The 26,291-nt window shown below is 41.5% G+C and overlaps 2 protein-coding genes across 6 annotated transcripts; one reads left to right on the top strand and one right to left on the bottom strand.

The window, feature by feature from the left end:
* Positions 1 to 1,118: 1,118 nt before the first annotated feature.
* On the bottom strand, positions 1,119 to 26,291 carry pi4kab (phosphatidylinositol 4-kinase, catalytic, alpha b). Of its 4 annotated transcripts, none has more exons than XM_035165781.2 (55): positions 26,128 to 26,291; positions 25,095 to 25,211; positions 24,479 to 24,572; positions 24,101 to 24,189; positions 23,942 to 24,014; positions 23,619 to 23,869; positions 23,402 to 23,468; positions 22,567 to 22,715; positions 22,408 to 22,473; positions 22,217 to 22,313; positions 21,922 to 22,131; positions 21,707 to 21,807; positions 21,406 to 21,535; positions 20,588 to 20,717; positions 20,401 to 20,496; positions 20,098 to 20,281; positions 19,404 to 19,504; positions 18,945 to 19,113; positions 18,810 to 18,860; positions 15,004 to 15,112; positions 14,350 to 14,486; positions 14,124 to 14,257; positions 13,521 to 13,603; positions 13,354 to 13,424; positions 13,143 to 13,267; positions 12,970 to 13,051; positions 12,653 to 12,736; positions 12,264 to 12,353; positions 11,779 to 11,898; positions 10,949 to 10,963; positions 10,708 to 10,800; positions 10,456 to 10,612; positions 10,231 to 10,358; positions 9,961 to 10,119; positions 9,445 to 9,596; positions 9,264 to 9,371; positions 9,019 to 9,146; positions 8,474 to 8,632; positions 8,308 to 8,387; positions 7,867 to 8,066; positions 7,315 to 7,405; positions 6,298 to 6,465; positions 6,018 to 6,071; positions 5,785 to 5,905; positions 5,566 to 5,695; positions 3,995 to 4,138; positions 3,827 to 3,897; positions 3,644 to 3,750; positions 3,424 to 3,528; positions 3,175 to 3,300; positions 2,949 to 3,069; positions 2,613 to 2,772; positions 2,440 to 2,529; positions 2,248 to 2,331; positions 1,119 to 2,154 (listed from the first exon to the last, which is right to left on the bottom strand). In XM_035165781.2, the coding sequence occupies exons 1-55, from the start codon at positions 26,224 to 26,226 to the stop codon at positions 2,103 to 2,105; spliced, it is 6,312 nt and encodes a 2,103-aa protein (XP_035021672.1). In that variant the 5' UTR covers positions 26,227 to 26,291; the 3' UTR covers positions 1,119 to 2,102. The 4 variants fall into 4 exon arrangements, with proteins under 4 accessions (XP_035021672.1, XP_035021674.1, XP_035021673.1 ...); XM_035165783.2 differs by having other exon boundaries at positions 21,922 to 22,113; XM_035165782.2 differs by lacking the exon at positions 10,949 to 10,963.
* serpind1 (serpin peptidase inhibitor, clade D (heparin cofactor), member 1) lies at positions 15,447 to 18,418 on the top strand. Of its 2 annotated transcripts, none has more exons than XM_035165785.2 (7): positions 15,447 to 15,523; positions 15,692 to 15,973; positions 16,288 to 16,931; positions 17,060 to 17,208; positions 17,296 to 17,420; positions 17,567 to 17,711; positions 17,859 to 18,418. In XM_035165785.2, exons 2-7 carry the CDS (start codon positions 15,711 to 15,713, stop codon positions 18,048 to 18,050), a joined length of 1,518 nt encoding a protein of 505 aa, XP_035021676.1. In that variant the 5' UTR covers positions 15,447 to 15,523; positions 15,692 to 15,710; the 3' UTR covers positions 18,051 to 18,418. The 2 variants fall into 2 exon arrangements, with proteins under 2 accessions (XP_035021676.1, XP_035021678.1); XM_035165787.2 differs by having other exon boundaries at positions 15,471 to 15,523; positions 15,703 to 15,973.

Genomic DNA, 26,291 nt, shown 5'->3' with positions numbered 1-26,291 from the left:
AACCCACCAGTGTATCAGCTGTGAAGAGTCAAAGCCCAGAGATCTCGGCACGCTGTCCCACAGCAGCAGGCAGAGTCACAAGACATCAGATCCACACTACTGAGAAAGAAGGAAGGATCTGCATGTATTGTTCCTCCACCTGACAAACGCCCATGGATCACATCTTTATTTCCTGCTACAACAATAAACCCTTTTGGTAAAACACTACTTCTAGGGTGAGCAGATTTTATGTCACATCATCAGACTTCACCACAGTTTGAGACCCACTGGAAGTAGAGATCATGGCAAAGGGATCCATCTCCCCATCGGCCTTCACCATATGGCAATGGGGCTTATTATTAGAACCTGGATGTCGGGTTGTGACATCACTGAGAACAACTGTCTCCTGCACCGGGAGACTGCTGGAAAAGTTTATTAAACCTGAATGAAGATCAAGCCCAGCAAGTGCAGAAGCATCTTTATTTTCAAAAGGTGAAGGCATGGATCAAAGATTTCATATTGACAAACCATCTGTTCCCAGCTGGTACAGAAACGCCAGTGAAGAGCATGAACTGATGATGTCACTTGAACAACTCAAAAAGGAAACCATCACTACATCGCTCACATCAACAAGACCTTGATGCAAGGGGGAGAAGACCCCATTTGCTCCTTTTGTCAACAAAGTTTTGATTAATGTGTTTGTGCTGTGTGCTTCAAGGCCCATGATGACTCCTGCAATGTCCGAACTTTGTTTCAAATGTTTCCTGGTTCAACTTAAGTATTTTTCCAGTCTCACCCACAGTGAGAGCCATCCTCAACACAAGGATAAATACTGTGGTCATGTGTGATTTGGGTTCACAGGAGTCACGACTGAGCAGTGACAAAACAAATGTGATTATGTGCTGCCCTCTGGTGGGAGTCAATATAAAATACAGCACAGACAGAGTCTCGATCAGAGGGCATTTCTACATAAAGGCTTCATGAAAACCCCTCCCCAGCATTATTTAAGTTTCTTACCTCTACTTTCCTTTATTTATTCTAGTTTACGTGTATTGTTCATACTAAATATAACCCAATGTAAGTGTCTCCACAAACGGGCATTTTCTTTTGAATAAACCATCAGCATCAAGAACAAGACGTTTAAGTTAATAGATCTTTATTTGATATCATATCTTATGTGTTTTCATTCAAAAGGCATGAAGACAGAAAAGGAGAATGAAAATGGGCCACAGATATAAATATACAAAGAGAGGCATAGTCTTTACAATCAGTAACATTACATAAAGGCTCAAGCTAAACGTATGGACATGGGGCACAGCACTTTGGATTACTAAAAAACAACTTCCACCAAAAAGTCACATTGGTCACAGGCCACATGGGAGTTAACACTTAACTTCATGCAACTGCCCGACATTCAAGCTGTGCCTTCAACCATCCACAAACAATAGAGAAGTTGTACTCATGTGCGTTTTCTCCCCCTTTGGCAATGCTAAATATACAAAACACAGCCCCGGTGTAGTAACTGCAAATATGGAAAACCCCAAAACACAGAGAGCGTAACCCAAGTCTATCCAGTGTCACTGGGAAATACAAGACGAGTACCATGCCACAGATCGAATGACTCCTGACTGGTCCATGACACAAACCAAAAGAGAAGCGCAGTAGTACAGTCAAGTACGAGATGACAGAATAGGCCACGTTGGTCAGAACTGAAACCTACTACTTTGGCTACTTCAAGTATCCGATTACATTTCAAACCCCATCTAAAATCTTCCAGAATTCACATTCACAAATATTTTTAAATGATTTCAAATCGGCACAAACTCTGATAACGAATATAGTGAACGTGCGGATTACCATGAGTTTTTCCAGAAGCGCACGGAAGTCAAGATGCTAGTGCAATAGTGTAGTAATTGAAAACAACATTGATTTTTTTAACATAACGTAATAAATAACAGAAGAGACTTGAGAATTGGTTTGAGAGGAAACGAGAAGCCAAACATCCAACAATCAGCAGAAACTATGAGCCACATTCATCAGTGGTGAACATTATTAACAAAAGGCACAAACTCATGCACACACCATGTACCTGCCACTAAATGCACATGCTCAGGCACACGTGCTTAGTATGGGATCTGATTTTGGTAATACTGGATCATGTCGTAGGTTTTACTCCTGTAAGACAGAAAACAGCAATCAGGTGAATGTTACTCTCAGAAAACCCAGATAAACAATGACATAAGAGGAGCTTGTATAAAGTCTGCTGACCTGTTGCTGAGGAAGCAGTTCTGAATGACTTTAATGATGAAGGAAGCTGCATCTTTCTCACTCAGACCCGGGTTGAATCGCTGCCTAGATGGTGGCGAAAGAGACGATGAGCAAAAAACAAAAGACATTCAAACAGCTCGGTCACATTCACACCGTCACACACATGCACACGCTTCCAGAGGCCTGACTCACTTGAGCAGTTTGATGGTCTGTCCTCTGAAGCAGGGAAGTCCAGTGTCCAGCATGAGGTTAACTAAGGAGACGACTCCATCCATGTAGGGTCTGATTCACCAGAGAAACGTTTATCAATGTGTGTTGTCTTTAATGTACAGTGATCATTTCCTACAGCACATTAACAGACTCACCTCACAGCCAGGTAGCCTCTCACACACATCTCCATGAACCACTTGAAGGGGGTCGCCTCCATCTTGCCACCCATGATCATCACCATCTCATCAGTTAGTTTGATATCCGGCTCCCAGCCGAGGTTTCCGCCGGGGGAACTTTCGAACATGAACCCAAAGTCTGGAGGAGGGGACACCAGAATTATTATTATTATTTCATCATTCTATTAAGGAGTCATGTCAAGAGGCCTTTTGGAACGATAAAACCACACAAACACCATAAAGTGTGGTGCAGCCCTACATTCAAACCAGGACCACACATACACATCTACTTCAGTACATGCACACAATACACACCGATGTGGATGAGGTGGCCCTGGCTGTCCAGCATGATGTTGCCATTGTGTCTGTCTTTTATCTGCAGCAGGAACAGCAGTAGGCTGTAAGCTGCCGTGCTGCGGATGAAGTTGTATCTTGCCTGAAAGAAGCAGAGTATCAGAATAGGAATATCTGTGAACGCTGAGAAATAAGGAATCGATTTACAGGTATAAAGGACTGATGAGGGGAAACTCTTTGTGTTTACCTTCTGGAAAGCTAGCGTGGATTCATCTCCATACTGGTTCCTGAAATAGTCGTACATGCCGAAGTCTGTCTGCCGGCCCAGCTGATCACGAGACTTGCAATCTGGGATGCACTCGATCACTCCACACTGTGGAGGAACATCAGAAACAGGAGGAATGAGAAGTGGTTTGAGTTCCGGGGGGGAAAAAAATATCAGAATAGTGGAACCTGTATTACAGAGGAGGAGAGGAGAGGTTTTATATGAACTTACTCCAGGGGCCGTGGCCACCACTCTGTAAGGAAACACGTAGAGGTCCAGGCCCACCAGCTGGAAGATGTTCTTAAACAGACTGATGATCTGAAGAGCCAGCATGTCCTGTCAACACAAACCACTATGTTGAAATTCTAGCTAAAATACTTGAGCCACATTTGGATGTCATGAAGTTAATGTGAGATGGTATTGTGATCGGTAAAAGGTGTGAAATGGAGACCTGTCTGCAGTCGTCTCCCACTTTAAAGATGGCTGCCTGCCAGCAAATTCTCTTGGCCTCTTCCTCACTCTTAGCGTCGTCCACAGAATCGGAGCGACACATCAGACCTGAGGGGAGGACGTCATGATTTGTCTGTGCACACTTTGAGAAGTAGCTTCAGTTTGTTCTTTTGACTTTCTTTACCTTCTTTTTCCAGCTCACTGACTCCACAACTCCGGACTTTGAATTTGGCCAAGTAGGGAGCTTTGGCAGCACTAAAAAGTGACACGAGCAGATAGAAGAGGTTCAGTGAAGCTGTTTGTGAATCTGGGAACTGTTACCAGCATTACAGTTGTAGATTTTGAGGCCCACCTCTGCATGGGGGTCCCAGACTTGTAGTCTATATCCAAAACTATGGCCTCAGGATTGCTGGGAAGATAACAGCCCGGTTGAACTTTGATTTGTGACATGGACTCCAGGCAAGCTCTCTTCCTCTCCTCCCCTTTGGGAAAAGGTCTGATGTAAACAAACAAAAACAACATGAACACAGTGTTATGAGTTGCTACTCAGAATAGAATGCATGGGTATCTCACTGAATGACTCCAGACCACAAGTGACAGTCAGGCTCTGCTGTTATTCACAGAGGTAACTCATTGGGGTGCAAAGTGATTGAGAGTGGAGGCCAGGGGACAGTTGAGGTTTCTCCCCCGACATGTTACAATTAGAGCAGTAATGAGGGCAGAGGGGAATTTTGTCAGCCTCTAGTGGGCTGACAAACCGCTCTCTGAGCGAGCGAGCAATAATGGGAGCTGTCAGAAAACGACTCATCAGCTGCAGAGTGTACACACTGGTGGACAGGTAATCAGGGGCAGCGGGAACACAGCACACAACGTCTTCCAGGCCGGTGCATAATCAGAGAGACAGTACGGCAACTAATGGCCTAATAAATGAACAACAATGGGATTGTGGGAGCAGATCAAGGTGCTGCGAGGCAGGTAGAGAACAAAACATGAAGGCTCAGGGGTAAACTGATTATCACTTCATTAACATCTTAAAGATTAACCAGAGTGTAGTGTTACTCAGTAACGGAGGCACTCAAAGAAAAAAGTAAAGTGTGGTACAACTCTGAGGCCTTTTGACAAAGTTTGGTGTGCCCATCAATATTTCATTGTATCTTACATAATTTTGTATTAATTAGAAAGAAGGGAAAAGAAAGATGAGGAGCAAAGATAATAATAGTGAAGCAAAGCAAACCAAAGCAAAACTAGACTGGAGAGTAGGCACCTCCACCAAGACCAGACAGTCTGCACTGATTCATGAATTCCTTTCTGAAATCTGCCACCTGATCTGGATCTGCACCAAAACTGAATGTGCTCTTCCCTGACCCAGGTCCCATGTGTTTGTGTTTAATCTTGCTTACAAACAAACAAACAAACCAACACACATCTGACAGGGCAGAAAACATAACCTGCTTGGCCGGAGTAATAAATCAATGGGGTTAAAAGATGCTATGTTATGTCGGGATAACAGGACAATACAGCTGGTTGCAGCCGGCAAGTGGTTTGTTTTGTTTTGTCAGCAGGATTACGCAAAAAACTATTGAACGGATCTAAACAAAACTTGGTGGAAGGATGGGGTCATTGGTCCAGATAGAGGGGCGTATCCAGGATCTTTTTAAAAATCATTTTCTTAAACAGTATTTTGACATTCTTGTTGGTCCTTTGCAGAGATATGAGCTCTACTGAGTGCAGTTGTAGTTTTAGATGTTTCAGTGATCAGTTGGTTGGAGTGAAGATGCTGTTTGGAAGGTAGGAAATATGTGGTATCTGTAGTGTGCATGTATCATATATGTGATCATCATAGATAGTAATAAAAAGGTGTATATGTGGTCAAAAACATGCTCAACACCAGCGTTACTTAAAAAGTTAAAAGTGTGTTCATACTTGATAATTGCTGACACATTGATGATCTTATTGAAGAAGTCAAACTCTCGCTGGTAGAAATCTTTGGCTGGACCAGACAGCGAGCCGGTGATCTCCTCCACCATCTCTTCCAACAGCTCACCGATGTCAGCTGTAGGGAGGGAGATCAGAGCTCTGTACATTTCTATGTTCATGTCTGTGCACGTGTGAGCAAGAGAGACAGAAACAGAGACATCTTACGATCTTTTTGGCTTGCTTCCTCGTCCAGGTATATGTTGGTCTTCATGTTCCAGATGAACTGGTGAGCCAGCAGCTGAGACTTCTGAGCGGCCCACAGGATGTATTCTCTCACATAACCCATCTACACCAGGATGCAAAGGGGAAAGACAGATGACGGAGGCTGTAATAGTTTAATGATCTGATGATATGTGAGCTTTAAATGCCGTTAATGACGGAGAAATCAGATACTTTACCTTGTCGTAACGAAGTGCTTGGACGATTTGAGGAATGTAAAATAAAATGGCATCCTAGAAACATGGGGAAAATATTTTACAAGCAAGAAAAAAGAAATAAATTCCACAATCATGTCAATATATACAAGTGATATATTGCAGATACTTTGAGAATCTCTAGAGCTTATCAGTCACAGTTTCAACAGATTTTCTCAGTGCTACGTTCACATTAGTGTGAATTATAAATTCCTGAATGGAACTAAGATAATTTGTCCAACTTGTTGTGTGTATGGGTTCATACTGGGGGAAAGGAGCGGAGCACTTTGACCCCGTACTGGGCGGTGAGTGGGTGAGGAGGGTACATGGAGGAGAAGTAGGAGAGACCAGTCGGGGGATCAGCAGGGGCCCAGGACAGGATGTGACTGAGCTCTGGAGAGTCGGCATCGATGGTGTGCCAGGTCACCAGGAACTGAAAAAAATGAATAAAAGAAAGAAATATGGAAATGTGGGCTAATGATTTTTGACATGAGAGCTTGAATATGTTCTCCCCTGTACAGCATGTGTCTCAGGATCTGTTATTTCTACATTAAATATGAAAGAAAACCCCAAACATGACGGTGTGTTCGCTACACTGCAGAGGAAAGTTTATTACTTTTTAAAGTGACTAGAATAAACAACTATGAGATGTCAGGGAGGATTATCTGCTAAATCATGGTGGCCTTTAGGGAAGTCTCTGCTCTGCCTCCCCAGCTCCTTCTTCAGGCAGGTATGAGGCTCATTAGGAGTTCAGTTAAGCAGAACTAAATGAAAACGACTAGAGAAAGCTGGAGGGAAAAAGATGACTTCATAACTTCAATAACACAATAATAATAATACCAGTACCAGTACATAGCAACTGGGAAGCAAACCATGAAGTGACTAAACTTTTTTTTTCTTCCTTTAGTTGTTGTTACAACTTGACAGAAATGCAGAATAGTGAACTTCAAATTGTTATTATTATTATTGGAGAAAATACTTCATCTTTATAGTCAAAGAGTGTGAACAGCAATGAATGAAACTTAAGTATTAACTGTCAAAAGCTGCTAAATCCTGCATATTCAGAGACAAGTGTGTGACTGAATCTCTAGTTATGGCTTTAGATGGTTCAATACACTGTATACTCAAATGCAAAATGAGGCCCTGAAAGAGTTTTACAACAGATCTTTAGATTACAAATACAAATAAAAGAGTACAGAAAAAGTAAAAGCGAAGTGACAGCTGTAGTGTATCACTCATACTTGAGCAGGGTTTGGAGTTGTTTTGTGACAGAGGACCTCACCTTGACTGCTTCAGGAACATCACACACAGCAGCTGGATCCATTCGCACCAGACGAGTCACCTCCGAGACGATAGCCTCTGTGTTTTTAAATCTGAAACACAAAAGGGGGGAATATTTTTTTCCTTTTCAGATAAATTGCCCATGTTATAAAACTACATGTTTGTCTTTTGTGTATGTGTAAAATTGGTGCTTCATAGATCCACATTGCACTTATCTTCAATCAACAACATTGAAGTTACAGGCCTCTAACAAATCTAGGGACTGTGTATCGACCATTTGTGCACATCAAGTAATGAGGTGATATAAAAACTTTAATTTGCACGTTGGAAGTATTTCAATTCAGCTAGAAATAGTAACTCATGATATAAGATGATGTCACATGTGCAAACCTGAATTATCTGCCAGAGCTGTTGTTTGAGGATCATTCAATTATTCTCACATAGCTAAGATACTATTAAGATACTATTATTGGAGTTAGTCATATTTTCAAATTTGTCAGACAGAATCTATCTGAGGTTGATAAAATATAATGCATATATTTTCCGTGTGTACCGAGCAGGCAGCTGCAGGGCGAGGTAAGGTGCGATGCTCCACGCCAGGTTCACGTTGTCCTTCCACTGCTTCTCTGTCAGACTGATGTATTTGGATCTCCAGTTAGCAATGCTGGTCTCCACCGACTGTTCAGTAGCAATAGCAAGCTCCTGAGTGGATAACGGGTTGTACCATGTTGTCAGCCGCTCGATCTCGCTGGCCTGGAGAGAAACATGGTTAAACTAAGACACGGTTCAATTTGGGTAACATGCTCTAAAAGTAGTGGTACAAGGAGATTTTAATGATCTGGCCAAGACTTATCTTACTTGTCTAACACAGGCTGTTATCCAAATCCTAACCCCAATTAATTTATTAATACAACACAACACCAGAACTAATAAATAAATTCTTTGTTCATTATCACACATTTGTGAACATCAACAGTTGAAAGGAGGTAAATACCAGTAGAGCTAGAAGTAGAGTCCTGCGTTTCATATAGTATTTGTGCAGCTGAGAGCCTCTGTTGCTTTTTTTGGACAGGCCTGAAACAGAACAGGAGCAAGATGTGTATCAGCAACAAATCTCGACAGCGGAAACTTCTTTTTAAAGAATATATCTACACCTTTACCTGATTTTTTGGATATGGTGGACATCCCAGAGGACAGAGGGTAGGTGTTGATCCACCCCTGAGCCGCCTGCTGCCTATGGCCCACCGCTGCATCGAGACTGCTCCGGCTATCTGCCACTGCCACCACAGAGAGGCTGTTCACAGACATGTCTTGAGGATCTATTAAAAGAAAAATGGTATTAATTCATTCTTTTTATCCCCCAAAAAATTATGAAAATAGTTTAAAATCCCAGATGCCATGACCACAAGTGTGGTTTTAAGTGAGTCAAAGCAGGGAAACAAGCTTTTTTCTTGACAAAGAAGATTTCTGAGGATTGAATTTGTATGAAAGAATATTGTTGCCCCCTCCATTAGTGTAATCTGGGAGGTGTAACCACTAAATTGCCTCATGGGTACAGAAAAAGGACAATGTAATAAACTCTAAACATTTCCTCATAAATTATACATTAACAACTTCAACATTCAACATTAGTATGTGAATTATTAGTCTGCTCATTAATTTATTAATACTGAAAGTTTAGGCCACAGATTTCTCTCTGCTGTACCTTGAGGAACCAGCTGGCTGGCAGCGAGATACTTCTTGTCAGACTGCATGCTGGCGTAGAACTTGATCATTATACTGATGTCTTCTCTCAGCCTCTTATCTGTCTGAGTGGGGAACTTGGGAGTGACGCTACACAAAGAAAGAGATGGTGAAGACATAAGTGGACAGAAAGAGAGACAGAGAGATTTAAATCACACTAAGTTCTCTTTTTTTTGGCCAACAAATTCAGATTTGAGTTTTTTCTACCTGAAATAGTCGAAAGCTGTGGAATAGATCTTCTCTCGAAGCACATTTCTGATGGTGGCATTCGTCACAACATCAGCATGCAGAAGAGTCAGTCCTAGTGTCAGAAGTCTGAAATAAAACAAAGTGATGACACACCTACATATTGCAGCATTTAATTTTTACATCAGTGGAGACACACTACCTGAATCTTGGTCCAATGGCAGCAACATGTCGGTTCAGACTGCTTTTGGGTCCCCCGACAGTCAGAGACAGAGATCTCTGCAAAATAGCAGTGAATATCTCCACTTGGTCCGCACTGCTGTACTTGGCTATCTCAAACCTCTGCACCACAAACTAGAGAGAGAGACGAAAAGAGGGATTAAAGATGTAACAGTTTCCAGTGGTTATGCCCTTAAAATAATTAGTTCAAGTCCATTTTATGAAAAATACATCAAAAATAATAGAATCTGTTATCGGTGAACTCTTCAAGCTAAATACAAATGCAAAAGAAAATACACAAATGGCAGATTTTCAAATGATTCTACAGTATGTTCCTTTAATCAGTTTCATAGCCCCAGTTAATGAACATGTGCATGCTTACTTTTGTAGATTTTACTGAGATATAGTGACAGCTTTAAAGAAACTGTGAGAGTAACATAAGTTGAGAATAGAGAGGACAGTAAATCAAAGCAGAAGTTTAGTTCTCAGTGTCACTGACCTCTATCCAGAGAAAGTGAGGGATGACGTCAGGTGCACAGGGTGCAGGTTGACTCTCCTCTGAAACAGCCAGAGGGCCGGCTTCTACTTTAGCCTCCGAAAACAAACCCATCTTCAACTCTACTGTCATCTGCCAAGCTCCTGCCATCTCACGCATGAACTATGCAGAGGGAAAGGAGAAGATAAGAACTAATCTATTCTAAAATATAAGACACACTTTAATTAAGAAATAGTTAATATGCGTTTTATGAAAAATGATAAATATACACACTGGCACTTCCACCCCGTTGTGTGCAGCCAGGAGCCATTCCCAGCAGGCAATCGCAGATTCCATCCCATGCTCTGTAAACATCTTCAGAGGAGACCAACACAGATGGTGAAGGAGCTGAGGATCGCAGTCTGGAAGAAAACATTTTGTATCATGACTGAAATATTACGCAAAAAAAACTTCCACTACTGTTGAGACATTTAAGGTAAATGAGGCAGAGCTGCTCACTCTTGGTAGATATAAGCAGGGCGGCCATCTTGAACATGGTCTGGGTGAAAGCCTCTGGGTCTTTTCTGTCCAAAGCAGAGGTCATCTGAAGGATCATCAGCTTGTTGAGGTCTGACTGACTGTGAGTCGCCTCTGAGAACTGGATCATACCAGCCACCTAGGCCGCAAATAAACACAACAGTATGAATCATCCTGTAAAACAGAAAGTCCCGGAAAGTCACGTCATCTTTATATTTGTAAAAATGAAGACACCTCTCCTGTGTAGCGGTTGCGCAGGTTGAGTGATGCCATGAAGTTGGAGTAGTCCTTCTTCACACAGGCTGGACGCTCTGTCAGCTGGGTGGTCTGATACAAAACACAGTTTAGGAGCCATTTAAGGTCAACTAGTCACGGCGAGGAGGGTAAGATATACGTAGCTGTGCTGTAACACGTCTGGATATACTGGAAGTTATCATGTCTGAGCCCTGAGTCTATATTAAATGTTCAGACCAACCTGAGGGAAAGCAGCCTACGGTTGGCCACATGGTGGAGGACAGCCCCAGCACAACCAGTAAGCCAAATGGGCAAAGAGCCAACCAACCCACCCGTCCAATGCAGGTAAGTAACCAGGTAACCAGCAAATCCGTAAACCAGCCAAGCAACCAGGTAGGTAGTTCGGTGCAGTTTAATAAAGACAAAATACAACAAATGAAGCAAATGAAAAGACAGATATAGCAGAATGCGAGCCCAAGAACACACACGAAATGCATAGCAAGCAAAACAATGTCACACAGACTTGTAACCATGCACACATGGACGTACAGTACTGTAAACAACTAACCCTAGTGTTTACAGTGCTACACAATAAGCGCATATGTGCACGATGTATACAAGACACCTCTGGTCAACAAAACCGCGTTGACAAAGCAGCTAAAAAGCACATTTACTATGTTAAAAAGCCAATAAATGTTGGACAAATATTAATAAGCATCAAATCAACAACCTACCACCAGCCTCAAAGTCTAAGTTTAAAGTTTGCTTTATGTTCCAAGTACCGTCAGTGCTCTGTAAAATGTAGGATTTCCCTTCTACAAAACTACAAAAATATAAATAAAACAAACAGAAAAGGGTTTCTAATAATACAGTGTCGTTATGGTGATGGATGCACATTTGTTCTGCAGTCTTATAATGTGCTTAACATGTGACTAGCAGTAGGGTTAAGACAATTAATTTGGAACATGTCTATTCGTCTGTCCCTAATCTGAGGTAAATCGGACATTTACAAGACAATAACTGAGGTGATCTGAACATGTACATGTGTTAGCATGTGTGTCGGTGACTCACGCCTAGCGTGGTGCTCTGCCTGTTGTAGCCTGCAAAGTGCAGAATGCTCTCTGTGGCCATGGCGAGCCCAGTGTGCTGCGACAGCCCCGACACCCAGTTCTGATGCTTGTTCAGGTACTCCTGCATTACACATAACATTCAGGGAAGAAGAGTCAGGAAGAGATAAAGGGAAAACATTAATAAACCAAAACGATGGCAGATATCATGTCAAAATATAAAAATATTTCCCTTAAATTGAATTATATAGTTTATGCTATAGATTTTGATTACTGAGGAAGAGTTGCTAAAATGAAAAGTACAACTAACGTCAAGTAGATGTTTAGTATTTGAATATCTCAACTTTTAGAAAATCATTTTCTTAGATATACTTTATTATAATTTTAATATATAATATAATTATGAGCAAATAAAAGCTACAATCAAATGTGTTTCTCTAATTAAATCTGTATCAGGCATCTCTTTAACATGAAGGTAACAGAACTGACCTGTAGGTGGGACTTTGTGACTGAAGGGGCCCATTTCATCGCCTCTTTCAGGATCTCACCACAGCGTGCAGCAAAGTCCTTCACTATACTCTGAGAGGAGATAACAAGGATACAGCGTTATTGAATGAAGTGCTAATGGAGACTAAATGAAATGAAATGCATCCTTGCAAAATAATATTATTGAATTGAATTAGTTAATGAGTGATTAACATCAAATATCTGCTACACAGTTTAATTTAAATCTCACACATTCTAATTTAATTGAAAAGATCAATTCCACTCATTGAAAAAAATATTCAGACTACGCATGAACAAGATCACTACTGTGTTTACAACCGATGCTGTGCTGTCCTCTAGTGGACATACATGTGATAACAACCCAAACTCACCTCTCGGGCTTCATATGTGTCAGGGACAGTGATCCTGTAGGGGGTGTCTGGAATGTCGTAGTATGGCTGGTCCTTGTGAATGTCCTGAACAGACAAATAAGGAATTTGTTGCAACTGAGGCGTCTAGTTCCTATAAAAACACCTTCATTGTATTTAATAACACTTTCTTCAGGCAAAAATGATCAAGACCTGCTTTTCTTCCACTGCAAAACAAAGTGTGACATTAATGACAACTGATTTTTTGCCACTTATAGATGTTGTTGTTCATCACAGGGGTTGAACATCCTGGCACCACACGCTGCCCCCCCCCTACTTACAGCACTTAGTGACAGAGACAGTGTCTGCAAAATATCCAACATGGTCTTTAACACACGACCACTCCACAGCAGATGGGGGAATCTGGTTGAGGTAGAAGGATACAAAAAAATACATGTGTTAAATGATGAAAAATAATGGAAGCAGATAAGGTGAGTGAATGATTACAACTCACGTTTCAGCCAATCCAGAGAGGTATTTGTCTGCCACTCTGCGGATCCTCTTGTGGGTGTGGTTAAAGTTGATCAACAAGAATTGAGCATGTCGCTCTAATTCCTCCTCATGCTCTTTGGTCTTTGGCTACAAACATGATAAATAAACTTTGTCTCTTAATTCAGAACAAAATATGTGATCAGTAAAATGTCCAGAGAAACCATGTTACCTACCTTCTCAGCCATCATCTGGAGGAAGACTTCAAATACCTTATCACCGACACAAATAATGCACTGCATCATGCCTGTGAACATATGAAGACATTTGAATTCGTATTTTTGTTTGAATTACGCAATTTGAAGGAAGGACGAGGCCGAGGTTTAATGGATAAAGTCCTCACCAGATTTGTCCTTCTGTATGGCTTTGTCTTCAAAGTATCGAAACATGACCTGGAACCTGTCGGGATCGTTGGACCGCAGCATCCTGAAAATGTGCAAAAGGTGCAGATGTATTACAATCAGACCTAATTTTATGGAAGGATGGTTTCAGAAATGTTGAAGTATATTTTAAAACTAAAATGGCAACTAGAACACATGCCTACACCAAGGCCAAACAATCCTACACATGTCTTTCTAGATCTTAAGCTGAAACCAACAAGCTTCATCAGCCTGAGTTAGTCAAATCAAGTAGGTATCTTCCATATTAACAAATACTTTAGCAGAAGGAAATTGAAGGGATCCAGTTCCAAAAAGCTACATTTTTATATATATTTCCATAGAATGAGGCCAGTGGATTTCACCCCTCCATTGAAATAGCATTGAGAAAAGATTTCTTGAAGCTTTTATGAACCAGAGGAATTATTGCACTTTCTCAGTGTCCATACAGGCTCTGAACATGACTTTAAGACGGACATAAAAATGGTGAGTGTCCTTTAGGAAATAATGCCAGTAGTATCAAAAGACAAGAAATTAAATGCTGGATCTGTAAGCACCAAGGAGCTGACCTCATGTATTCTAATCTGTAGACTGAGAGCAGGTAGGTGGACATGGCAAAGTCTAGCTTGTTAATGAGGGCAGATACTTCGGCAGTCGGGTCCAGGAGATTGCTGATGGTTGTCCGAAGATCGCTCAACTCAGCCTGGAGGACAAGAATTGAAAAGTTTTCCTGTTTTAAGAATGCTTGTCATGACCTTAATGCAAGAAAAAGCATTTTGATTTTAAACACTGTACCTGTGTAACTGTGTCATTCTTCAGAGCCGAGTTGTACTGCAGTTCGGAGCGAAGAGGTTCTCCACTGGGGAAGGTGAGCAGAGGAGACTTGGTGGCAATCTCACACACGCCCTCATACCACTCCTCTGGCCAAAGCCCTGAAAAGACGTAAATAAGAAATGTATTACTTACACTGATGTTGGTATGATTGTAGGCTACTATCTCTCATTTGAACAGGTTATTTACACCAATGAAGGAAAATTCCTATATATGTTTGTTTATATTTGGGTTGATAGTGATGATAGAAATTTTTACAAATCTTTAACAACAAAGATATATAGACATCATCCACATAGATAAAATATTTCCATTTCTCCATTAAATAATTCTCCATGATTACTTAAACTTTCATCTCTTCCTGAGATATAAGCTAAGCAAACAAGTCTGAGGATCTATGACCCACAAACGAAAGCAGCGGGGCCGCTCGATGTTTTGAAACCTGGCACAGGTCACAGCTGAGTTTCAGAACAAGAGATTTTGTAATTGGGTGAAACTGCTGCCCAAAAAATAAAATATCAGAGAATGTTACTTTAAATAACGGCTCCCACTCATTTTATGGGATACAGTGTAGAACTTTCTTCTCTGTACACAGGAAACAGTTCATCCTTTGCTCACCTGATCCTTCAACAGCAAAACCCATGACCACCGAGTACAACCAGAAGTCCCTGAACAGCTTCTGGAGGCGGGGCTTGGCCTCTTTGATTGGCGGAAGTCGTCTGGTCAACTGAGAGTTTCACAGAAACATTGACACAGGGAAAGAACAGGACAAATCTTAGGTGATTATAATGTTTATCACACAAATGATCACATTCAGGTGAAATAACTCCAAGAGAAAGGTATGGAGGAAATCCATACCTTTCTCCTTTGGCCAAAATTAAGACATACAAAAAATAGGAACAAACAACTGAAAAACATAACATACCAGAATATGAGCTTTTAGTTAATACTAAATATTCTAAATAGCTGAATTGTGAAGAGTTCAAAGTTTTAGTCAGTCACAGCACTTTTTGGTCTGTTTGATCTGGTCTATTTGTTCAGGAGGAGCCGACATCAAAGTTCAGTTTTGTATTCAATCCTTTGCTCTTAGTCCCACAAACAGAAGCAACACAGCACTTAGTACCAGCACACAGCAACGGTAAGACTTTTACCCTAAAACTATTACTTATAATTAAGGTAACTATTTTGAATTTTTACCCAGTGAAGAGGTTAATTAATTCCTACAGATTTATAAAAAACGTAATTTGATAAATTCTACCAAATGCTGATCAGACAATTAACCAAGTTAAAGTTAAATGTCCATTAGTTGTGCTTCAGCCCTCAGGATGTGGGTCATCACTGTCATCTCAGCGGCCTGTCTGTTGGTCAGTCCGTCCCTGGCTGGAGTCAAAGACCTCAGCTCTCACTTCACTGACCTACAGCCGGAGCCCAGAGGCGTTGAAACAGATGGGACAGTGAATATAGAGGCCATTCCCCTGGAGTTCCACAAAGAAAACACGCTCACGAATGACCTTGTCTTTGATGGTTTTGAGGATGAAGATTATATTGATTTTGATAAGATCCTGGAAGCGGGCAGTGATGACTACATGTACGTTGAACAGGTTTTTACTTCTGTGAGGTTACATCACAAATTAAATCTAGAGAAAAGAACTTTAAAGGTAAAGTAATAAAGTAAAACAAATCTTCTGATGGAAGGCTTACGTGAAACCATTTTTATATTTATACACTTGTATTGGTGACTTTTCAGATTGGATGTAGCCTAAGTGTATATACCTACTATAAATATAAATATAAGACACATGTACACACATAAAAATACATACGATGCAGCTACTATGTAATGTTCTAAATAGCAAAGCATGTGGTTGTATGGTTGAATGAAGTATTTATGATGTTCCACAGTGAAGGCGATGAGATAGATGACATCGCCACGCCGGCCCCAGACATTGATATATTCGCGGAACCCTCTGACCCAAAGATTCGTCGTGCGAGACTCCTGCGGCTGTTCCACGGTCGTTCTCGCCTTCAACGCCTCAACATCGTCAATGCCCATTTCGGTTTTAATCTCTATCGAAGTCTTCGCAATGACGTCAACCAGAGCGACAACATCCTGCTGGCGCCTGCTGGCATCTCAATCGCCATGGGGATGATGTCTTTAGGGGCAGGACCGGGAACTCACGATCAGATCTACAAAGCTCTGGGATTTGCAGAGTTTGTCAACGCCAGCCACCACTACGACAACACAACAGTGCACAAGCTCTTCAGGAAGCTTACACACAGGCTCTTCAGGAGGAACTTTGGTTACACGCTACGCTCAGTAAACGATGTCTACGTAAAGAAGGATATCCAAGTCAAAGATACTTTCCGTGCAGAGACAAAAGCTTATTATTTCGCAGAGCCACAGTCAGTGGACTTCCGGGACCCTGCGTTTCTGGACAAGGCCAACCGCCGCATCCAAAAGATGACCAAAGGGCTGATCAGGGAACCACTGAAGAGTGTGGACCCAAACATGGTGCTGATGCTTCTCAACTACCTGTACTTCAAAGGTGGGAAACTAAAGACACACTGTTCTGCACCTACTCTTAAATTATGTGCAAGATTTCAGTATTGCAGAAGTACAATTTCAGCACAACTGTCACAAAGTAATCACATGACTCTTTGTGTGCGTAAACAGGTACATGGGAGCAGAAATTCCCCAAAGAAGTGACTCACTATCGCAACTTTAGAATCAACGAAAAGACAAATGTACGTGTGCCAATGATGAGCAACAAGGGGAACTATCTGGCTGCTGCTGACCACGAACTGGAGTGTGACATCCTTCAGGTGGGTGGCCTCACATTGATTTGAAGTATTACTGTGAATATACTGATCCATAAACGAGCTGCATAATAACAACTGTCTTATTTCCAGCTCCCATACACAGGAGACATCAGCATGCTCATCGCTTTGCCTCGAAAGATCACTGGCATGAGGACCTTGGAGCAGGAGGTCTCCCCCACCGTTGTCAACAAGTGGCTCAAAAACATGACAAACAGGTCAGCAGTGTTCTTTCGGTCAACTAATGAATAGCTGAGGAAGAACACTGTTAGTAAATGATTACCAAACCCTTTTTCTCTTACAGTTAATGGCTTGAAAATGTTAAGATCTAGACAAAATGTAAGTTTTCTACTTCTCCCTGCAGAACCCGTGAGGTTGTGATACCTCGCTTCAAACTGGAGCAGAACTATGATTTGATTGTGAATTTGAAGGAGATGGGCCTCACTGACTTGTTCCAGGACACCGGAGATTTCACTGGAATGACCTCTGAAAAGGTCGCCATGAACTGGGTGAGTAAGACGAAATGAGTGAGGATTTTACTGAGACATAACCAAACCAATCAAAAAAGTATTTGCGTCATTCAGTAACCTGGACACCTTATCAACTGCGATCAATACCAGCTTCTATTTCAAAATGCTTGTAATCTCCCTCCGCAGCTGAAACACCAAGGAACCATCACTGTGAATGAGGAGGGGACCGAAGCTGCTGCTCTGACCCAGGTCGGCTTCATGCCCCTCTCCTCTCAGATCCGCTTCACTGTGGATCATCCCTTCCTCTTCCTGATCTACGAGCATCGCACAGGCTGCCTCGTGTTCATGGGCCGGGTGGTCAATCCCTCACAGAGCTAAATTTGAACAAAGCGCTAGACCATTCACTACAAAAATCTTTGTTTAAAACTTCCAACTTTACTGATTACTGATTATAAAAGCTGAGGATTTGTTATTATTTGTCAATTTTTCCAATTGGTACAATATGTGAAATTTGTAGTTTGTCTCTCTTGAACATTTAAACTTATTCTTTCATGTTTGTCAGAATGACTCAATGACGCTTGTTATCTGCCCATTAATGTTTTATCTCTTACTGGAGGAGTGTGCTCAACTCAACTATACCACGTCACTGTCATTATCCTCATGCTGTACTGTAATATGTGCAGAAAGACCATGGATGAATTTTATTATCAACAAAGGAGATAAAATAAAAAAAGAACACGACTATACGAGGGACATCATTTCTGTTACTGAATACATGACATTATTTTTTTTTACAAAGGGAGTCCTTAAATAAAGAAAAACATACCTTATTATTTAATTAGCAGATTTTGAATTCAACCTAATTAAACTTAATGTGTCAACAAATGAAAAAATATTATGAATTGCTCTTTTTTGTAGGTGTGCTATTCAACTAAATTGGCTCAAAGTGTATCTCTTGGGAAAAGAATAGACTTTAGAAAGTCCATAGACTTTAAAAAAAATAATCAGTAGTGAACTATTGACACAGATATTTGGACTGCAGCTGACAGGGTAAATATTTGTTCATGGAGTTAAAAGCTAACTAACAGCTTGGATTCATCTGTAAGAAATGTGCAGGGGAATCGTCTCATTACTCACCACAGCAATCACTGGGATAAGGACTCCAAGATTTCCAGCACTACTTGATGCCTGTGGGAGATAAAGAGCCATTACCAATGTGTCAACAACGCCGTTATCAGTTTGGTTGAGTTGTTTGTGCATGTCAGCACGTACCTTCAGCGCTGGTCCCTTGTCTGAGGCCCTCTCACTGGCTCTCTTCCCCTCCAGGCCCAGTTGGACAAACAGCTCTAAAAGGTTCACCATTAGCTCGTCCACCAGCATCTCCCCCTGCAGGTTGGCTGCAATGTTGGCCAGAGCGTTTATCACAGCCAGAGAGCAGTGCCTAATGGGAGAAAGATGGTGTATACTAACAGTTGTATTCTGTGCAGACATGAATGTACAAGACCAACAAGACGTACTTACTGCAGTTGTTTGTTTTTTTAATATATAACAGAAGACGCTACTGCAAAGTAAACAAGGGGACTAAACTATTAGCGTCAATTACGGCTGACCACTTAGTAGCAGTGAGCAAAGAGCCAAATTTATAAACATCCTCCAGACTAAATTTTCTCTTTTTTAAGCCAAAGCAGTCCCCTAGAGTAAATGGTAAACAGGACGGGAGCAGATACTGACCTGTAGCCATGATCTCTGTCTTTAGTAGCCGAGTAAACAACTGAACTGGCCTGCACGCTGATCTGCTGGAACAGGTTCCACACCTCCTGATAGATGTATTGCTATGAGAAAGACAAATGAAAATACTACAAATAAGAACCAATACAATTAAAGATAAAAAAATGCTAAATGTTTATTTACTATATACAATATTTACTTCTTCTCGAAATGAAAAATCCAATTATTAGGAATAACATGATAAAATATGCAAGATCTGTATCAAGGCATTTTGTAAGTGATCTGTATCTGCGACATAAGGTCAGATCCATTTCCAGCCCTTAATTGTAGCCTTCCACACTCGGAGCACACTGGCTGTCAAAACAACCCATTACTGTTCAGCGGTGTGTCAACTGGAACACCGGAACCTATTCTTAATGCACTGAGCAAGAAAACAGCAGCTTTCAATAATTACAGCATGTCGGCCGATCTGGGTTACGTTTTAATTTGCTCCTATTTAAACCACAGATGTTTTAAACAATCACCCAAACCCATCAAATAAATTGATGGGATAAATTTCCCCTGCAACTAAACAAATAGTTTATTCTTCTCAATGATCATCTGGTAGTTATTTGCTTCCCTCACGTCCCTTTTCACCCATCAATAAGTAAAAGAATAGAGGCAATGTGCTCTTTAAATGTGACATCATAGTTCTTACATTTCCTGTGATGATCATACAGCCGAGCTGGTCGATGATGAGCACATCCAGCGGTGATGGAGGCTGGCAGAACTTCTGTTGGAGGATTTGCAGGATGTACTCCATGACTTTAGGAGTGTCTCTCAGAGCCACCGCAATGTGGCCCAGTCCTCGAATGGTGTGATCTGGGATAAGATGAGCGTCCCTGGCAAACATACAAGTTGTATTTTTAGAGTAGCTGCTCATCGGTGTCTAGAGCCAGAAACTGGCTGACTACACAGCACAAAAATGCTTTTTCTTTGGTAAACTATAAATGTTGCTCACTTGTCATTTTCTTGTGAAATGTAGAGACGATTGGACAGACTGGCTAAAAAGGCCTCTGCTATCACTCGGTCCATTGTCAGTCCAGCTTTCAGACATCTGAGAGACAATATAAGATAAACATTTAAAGTTTAAATAAAAATACATTAAAAATCTTTCCTTACAGCTGTGCCAGGTGTTTGTGTCTGACCTGCAGATGTTGTCAATGGAAATGTCTCTGAGCTGCTCATACATAGACGGCTGGTCTTTCCTGTTTGACAGGATGCTGAAAGTGGACTGAGAATGCTCATTGGTCACGTTTATCCTAATTTCTCCAGTTCCTTAAAAAGAGTAAAAACAGCAGAGACAGAAACTTCAACACAAGATAGACGTCAAAACAAGCATTTGAAAATATATTACAATTAAAAAACACTCTACAAAATATGATCCTGTGCAGAAAAAGGGTAAATGTAGAACCAGACCTAAAGAGAGTGTCATCTTTTATAATTTAACTGCTTAGCAGCTGATCTATGAAAAGGCAGAACACTGTGCAAGGTGGCCCAGAAAAATCATTCGGCTGAATTATGTTTCCAATCGTCTGTATCTGCAGCTGCTCATCAATAAACACTCTGCTCAGATCAATAATGGATGAGAGCCGGACATAACAATGTCACTGTTGTTAATGTATATTTGTTACTGCAGCATCAGCCACAGCATCTAGTCCCATTTACTGTTGGCTTTTGTGCAGCTCTTGAGATCCTGGGTTCATGCAGGACGTATTGTGAAATCATTATAATTTGTAGGGAAAGGTTTTCTTTCTATTTAAGCGGGGAATTATATATAAATTAATATAAAATGTCTAAGATTCAGCCATTTTCACACTGAATCATGTTTTCTGGTGATGCCAACACTGTAAACAGAACAATCTAAACTCTTCAAAGTCTCTAATATGACTCATGGTACATTTTAGAACAAAATCACGTAGGCGGTTGAATCTCAGTCCAGTAATAGATTTGAAGTCATCTGTACCTGTGTTGTATTGGCTGTGATACTTGTAGAGTTTTATAAGAACAGGGGAAGGAACCACCAGGAAATCTCTGAGAGACGTTGTGGCAGAGTGAGCAACAACTGGAAACCTCTCACACAGACGACCCAGGCCCTAAGACAGAGGAGAACATGAAAGAAAATGAAAACTAAAACTTAAAAAAATAGAGCACATTCATCAGCTTCAAAAACTAGACATCTAACGTTCTGACAGCCAAAGATCTAGTATCCTTTGAAACAATTTCCCTCTATTTTTAAAATATCTCTCTATCTTATAGTATTCTACCTGTAGGCAGCAGATGAGCAGGGGCATGTGAGCAATGATGACTTTACTGGAGGTTTTTGACTGTAGTTTCTCGGAGAGTTTGGTGCACAAATTCTCTGCACCTGAAAACAAGACACCAGAAAGGAAAGGTGGCATCAGCTGTACAAATAAACACATCCGGTATGCATCTGATCACAACATCTAAAAACACTGCTCTCTTCACCACAACCAATCACCTTGCTCATCTTTGACGGCCCACACCATAAGGTCCACGCAGGCGGCGTTGGCTTGGCAACGAAGCTTGAGGTGGCTCTGTTCCCCCGGCAACCCCCCCGCATCGTGAAGTACCCGCTGCAGCTCCGATTGACTGCTGCTAAATTGCTCCAGTACAAAGTCGTGCACTTCACGTACGAACCCTGACTGCAAGGCTGAGAAATATGACGACACTATGGACATTTGACAAAATACGGCAATAGGAATCACAAAGTGTTGCTTTAATATTTAACAAATGAGCTCTTTATGATGCTTTACCTGTCATGTAGTATAGTGTGTCGCGCAGCATTTTGAACACGCACACATACAGAGGGTCACTGAAGGTTTTGTAATAGAGGTTGATTCCAGGATTAGACTTCATAACAAACAAGAGAGACAAAGAAGGTTATTTGACTGATAATGACATCATAACCTTTTGTGTGCAGACGCTGATTAAACACTATAGTTACCTCTACAACTTCTGTCACAGTCGCATCCAGGGTTTTCAAAAAAGAGTCAGAAACACATTTCTTCACCTGTAAATGGACAACACACACAAAAGTTGGTGAAGTTGCAAAATACATAAAGAGGATGGGAGACAATCGAAGCAGTATCTACTATTACTGTACCACGTCGAGGAGCTGCTGGAGAAGATCCACAGAAACCTCCACCTCGTTTTCTTCTTCCTCCATGAAGAGAGGAGACATTGAAAAACTGGAGCTGACTGTGGAAAAGAAGTGGTCAGGGTCCACTACACTGCTGTCTGGGAGGTAGGCGCCTGGAGTGAAAGAGATTTAGGGGAAATAAATATTAGTTCAAAATACATATTTATACTTTACTGTAGTCTACTGAAATTATTGTCAAATAAATATTTGTCTCTATAATGGACGTCTTCCTCTATGACTGTGGATCATCAGTGTAGATTGATGACACAAGAAAAAATAAACAGTATTTGATTGTGACACCAAAAACGATGACGATAGCAGCTTATGTTTCAGGTTGGTGACATTTTTCATGCAATCAAAGTCAAAGGAAAGTGAACTGGAAATGCCAGTTTTCTCACGCATGGTAAAAGTACTGTAAACTAAATCTGGATTGAGAAAGGACTGACCAATAGTATATGGAGTTGGCTATAAAGCTTGTTCTGAAACAGTTTCATTGTCATGTTACATAAGACACACAGACTTTAGCACCACAGATGAGTCACTTCCTTGATGATAAGACAACTGTGTGAGTGCCCATTCAAAGTGAAAAGAGAGATCACTTCAAGGCAATGAGATAAACACCTTCATTGTGTGTTTTACTGTAGTATGTACTTAGTATGTATGTAGAGTATGTGATATATGTGTGCAGGGTATAAGTACATATACATTTATACACACAAAGTTATGGTGAGTTGACAGAATCCAGGTTTATGGACAAACACATATTTAATCAAAGCATCCTATGCTTAAGGAAATTTACCTTCAAAATAATGTGGGCCAGGGGTTGTAGGAGAGCAGGGGGAGTGGCCTCCTGGGTCTGTACACACCTATGAGACAAGACAGTGCAGAACGTCTCTTTAACCCACTGACAAAACATAACAAATTCATGGAAAATTACACAAAGCATATGAGAAAATAAGAAGATTCAAATGTAATTCCTGAAAGCACAAAACATGCAGCTTGCTCCATCACCACACCTCCTGGCTGCTCCCGGTGCGTCTGCGCATGGTGTCACTCTGGCACACGGTCAGCAGCGAGGATGGGAGGATAGACCGAAAGTCATTGAAGGATCTGCGCCGCACTCCCTCTGTTTCCTCTGTGACGCAGCGGGTCTGCGGTAAGTCTTTGGGGAACAGCTTTGACAACAGGGCTTCGTCTGTGTTGCTGTAGCGGCCGAATGCTCGAGCCATGCCGAGCAGGCCGGGAACAACGTATCTGCAAAGGTAAACTAGAGACGAGAGAGCATTTATGAAGCTTTGTCATTTTCGAAGGACTAATGTGTGTCTGTGTGTAAATGTACCTTTGTCTTGATTATCAGGCGTTTGGCACATCTCCTGCAGTGCCTGTATAACCTCCATTATAGTGTTCAAGATCTGGTCAGGAAACAGTAGAGACAACAAATTAACACTTAACTCAAATGCACCCAAGTCAGTGGATCCCACCGGTTTTTGAAACTGACCTCATGTCGGGATTCTGGGTCCCTTTGAGCCACATCTGCCAAAAGAGTCACGAGACAGAAGCTGAAGGTTTCTGAAACTGGGAGAAGTTCTGAAAAACACAAAACCATACAATTAAATTCCACATAAGTGCGCAGCAAGAAAAAGAATCAAACAGATTCCTCCAAAAACTAAAAGGCAATCAAACAGTAGGATTTACGAGTGGAATGGCCAAACAGTATGTTGTCCCAATGCCATATCTGGCCAATATAATTTGGCTCTTGTAAGAAACTACATTGCAAAACTGGCAATTTATACATCAATAGATGGATCAACACAATATATATAGTACTGAATAAGAGCAACACGTAAAGAACAAACTGTAAGAGGATTGTTCTTACCCTTTCCTTTCTTTCCCAGGCTCTCTTCGATCCATTGGACCCGTGGTAAACCTCTCAATAGGCTCAGCAAGTACGAAACAAGAATGTCTTTGTGCTGCCACAGTAAAGCAAACAACAGCAATTGTTGGCAAAGAACAGCACTTTTGTTTGTCTAACAAGCAGTGATAAATCAGGAATATTGGGACAAGAAAATATATGAAAACATCGCTTTAACGTTGAATATTGAAGCTTCCATCTCAGAATAATCAAAAGCTTTCCCACCGTGTCTCAGTGTGATGAGGTTAGAGGCTTTCGATGCAAGCTTCAGGCCTAATCGCCAGCTTAATCAGATTATGGCAATAGAGAGAATAAGCTTATCGTGGTGATATGGTGTGTGTGGAGTCCTGTGAGAGGCTGAAACAAAAGTGGACTGATAGAGCTAATGTAGTACGACTAATCGTTTCTAAATGTGTTATCCTGTAGCATCCCTATGGAACAAAATGTAAAATGTGTAACGTCTGGATTTTAAATCTACCATAGTATCCAGTCACTGCGGGGACAGCCTGATGTTTAACTTGATGAGGAAACGCAGCCACTGTGACAAATCAACATTCATTTACTGATCACCATCACTCACCTGCAAGCCAGACTCCACCAGAAACACAGCCAGTGCAATAACAGCATCTCTGCGACGCACGTCTAGAGTGAACACACCGCGGACTTCCTGTGGACACATGCATTGTAGCTTCTGGACCTGAAAAAGGAAAAATATATATTCAAGGAAATTACAGGGATAGAAAAGATAACATTCAAATAGAGGAGGCGTTGTCAGCTCCAATTCGGAGTTATAACATTTGCTAGAAGCCGTATCAGTAAATTGCTTTTTCCAATGCATTACACATTGATGTACACTGGCCCCTGGTCAAAAAGTTAACTTTATTATCCCACAAGGGGAAATTCATGTGGTCATACACATCTCAGTTAAAACACAGAGGCACTCCATACATGCACACACAATCACACACACATATATTAAGTAATAGACCTACCAACAATATAAAATGTGCCCATAAAGAGTGTCGAGTAAAATACACAATCTAAATGTTCATCTCAACACACCACATCCTGCTTTCTTAAAATAACAATACTCTGTGTGACTGTGTCTTGATGACTGCATCCATAGCTCCCTGTTTATGTGTTACTCCCCCTCCAATATAAAAACAGATTAGTGCATTTCCATCACAGCTCTTATCCAGAACTCAACGGTCCTTCCTGGGTTTCATCTCCAGCTGATAAACCAGCAGGTTAGTGACACATGTAACGTGTCAACTCTGTGTGGCTCTTCACTTTGTAAACCTGTTTGACTGCAGTGCTGAGAGAGAGAGAGAGACACACACACACACACTCTCTCTCTCTCTCTCTCTCTCTCTCTCACACACACACAAACACACAAACACACACTTTCTCCTGCATCGCCTCCTCTTCTTCTTCTCCTGTCACAGTGAACACACACACTGACTAACACCCTCCTGTCATGTCGCTGATCACAACACAACCATCGCCGGAGCGGAAGCGCAGCTACACCCATGAATGAACTGTTGCTCCACGTTAGCTAATTAACGAACATACGTGTTACAGACGCTAAACTCGGGGCTTTTCTCCCGCCTCACCTTCTCGACCGGAGCGGGACGGTGGGCGGCCAGAGAGCGGGCCAGCGACAGGACTGTGTTGAAGTAGAAGCCCCTGGTTCCACCTCCCATTGCCGACATGTTTACCCGAACATCAGACGGAGAGATTCACCGAGAGGAAGCGAGCGAGCGGCTGGCAGCGCCGC

This window comes from Hippoglossus stenolepis, chromosome 9 (assembly GCF_022539355.2).
Source record: "Hippoglossus stenolepis isolate QCI-W04-F060 chromosome 9, HSTE1.2, whole genome shotgun sequence".
NCBI lineage: Eukaryota > Metazoa > Chordata > Actinopteri > Pleuronectiformes > Pleuronectidae > Hippoglossus > Hippoglossus stenolepis.
Note: the sequence above shows the minus strand (reverse complement) of the source record. Positions and strands in the feature narration are given on the sequence as shown.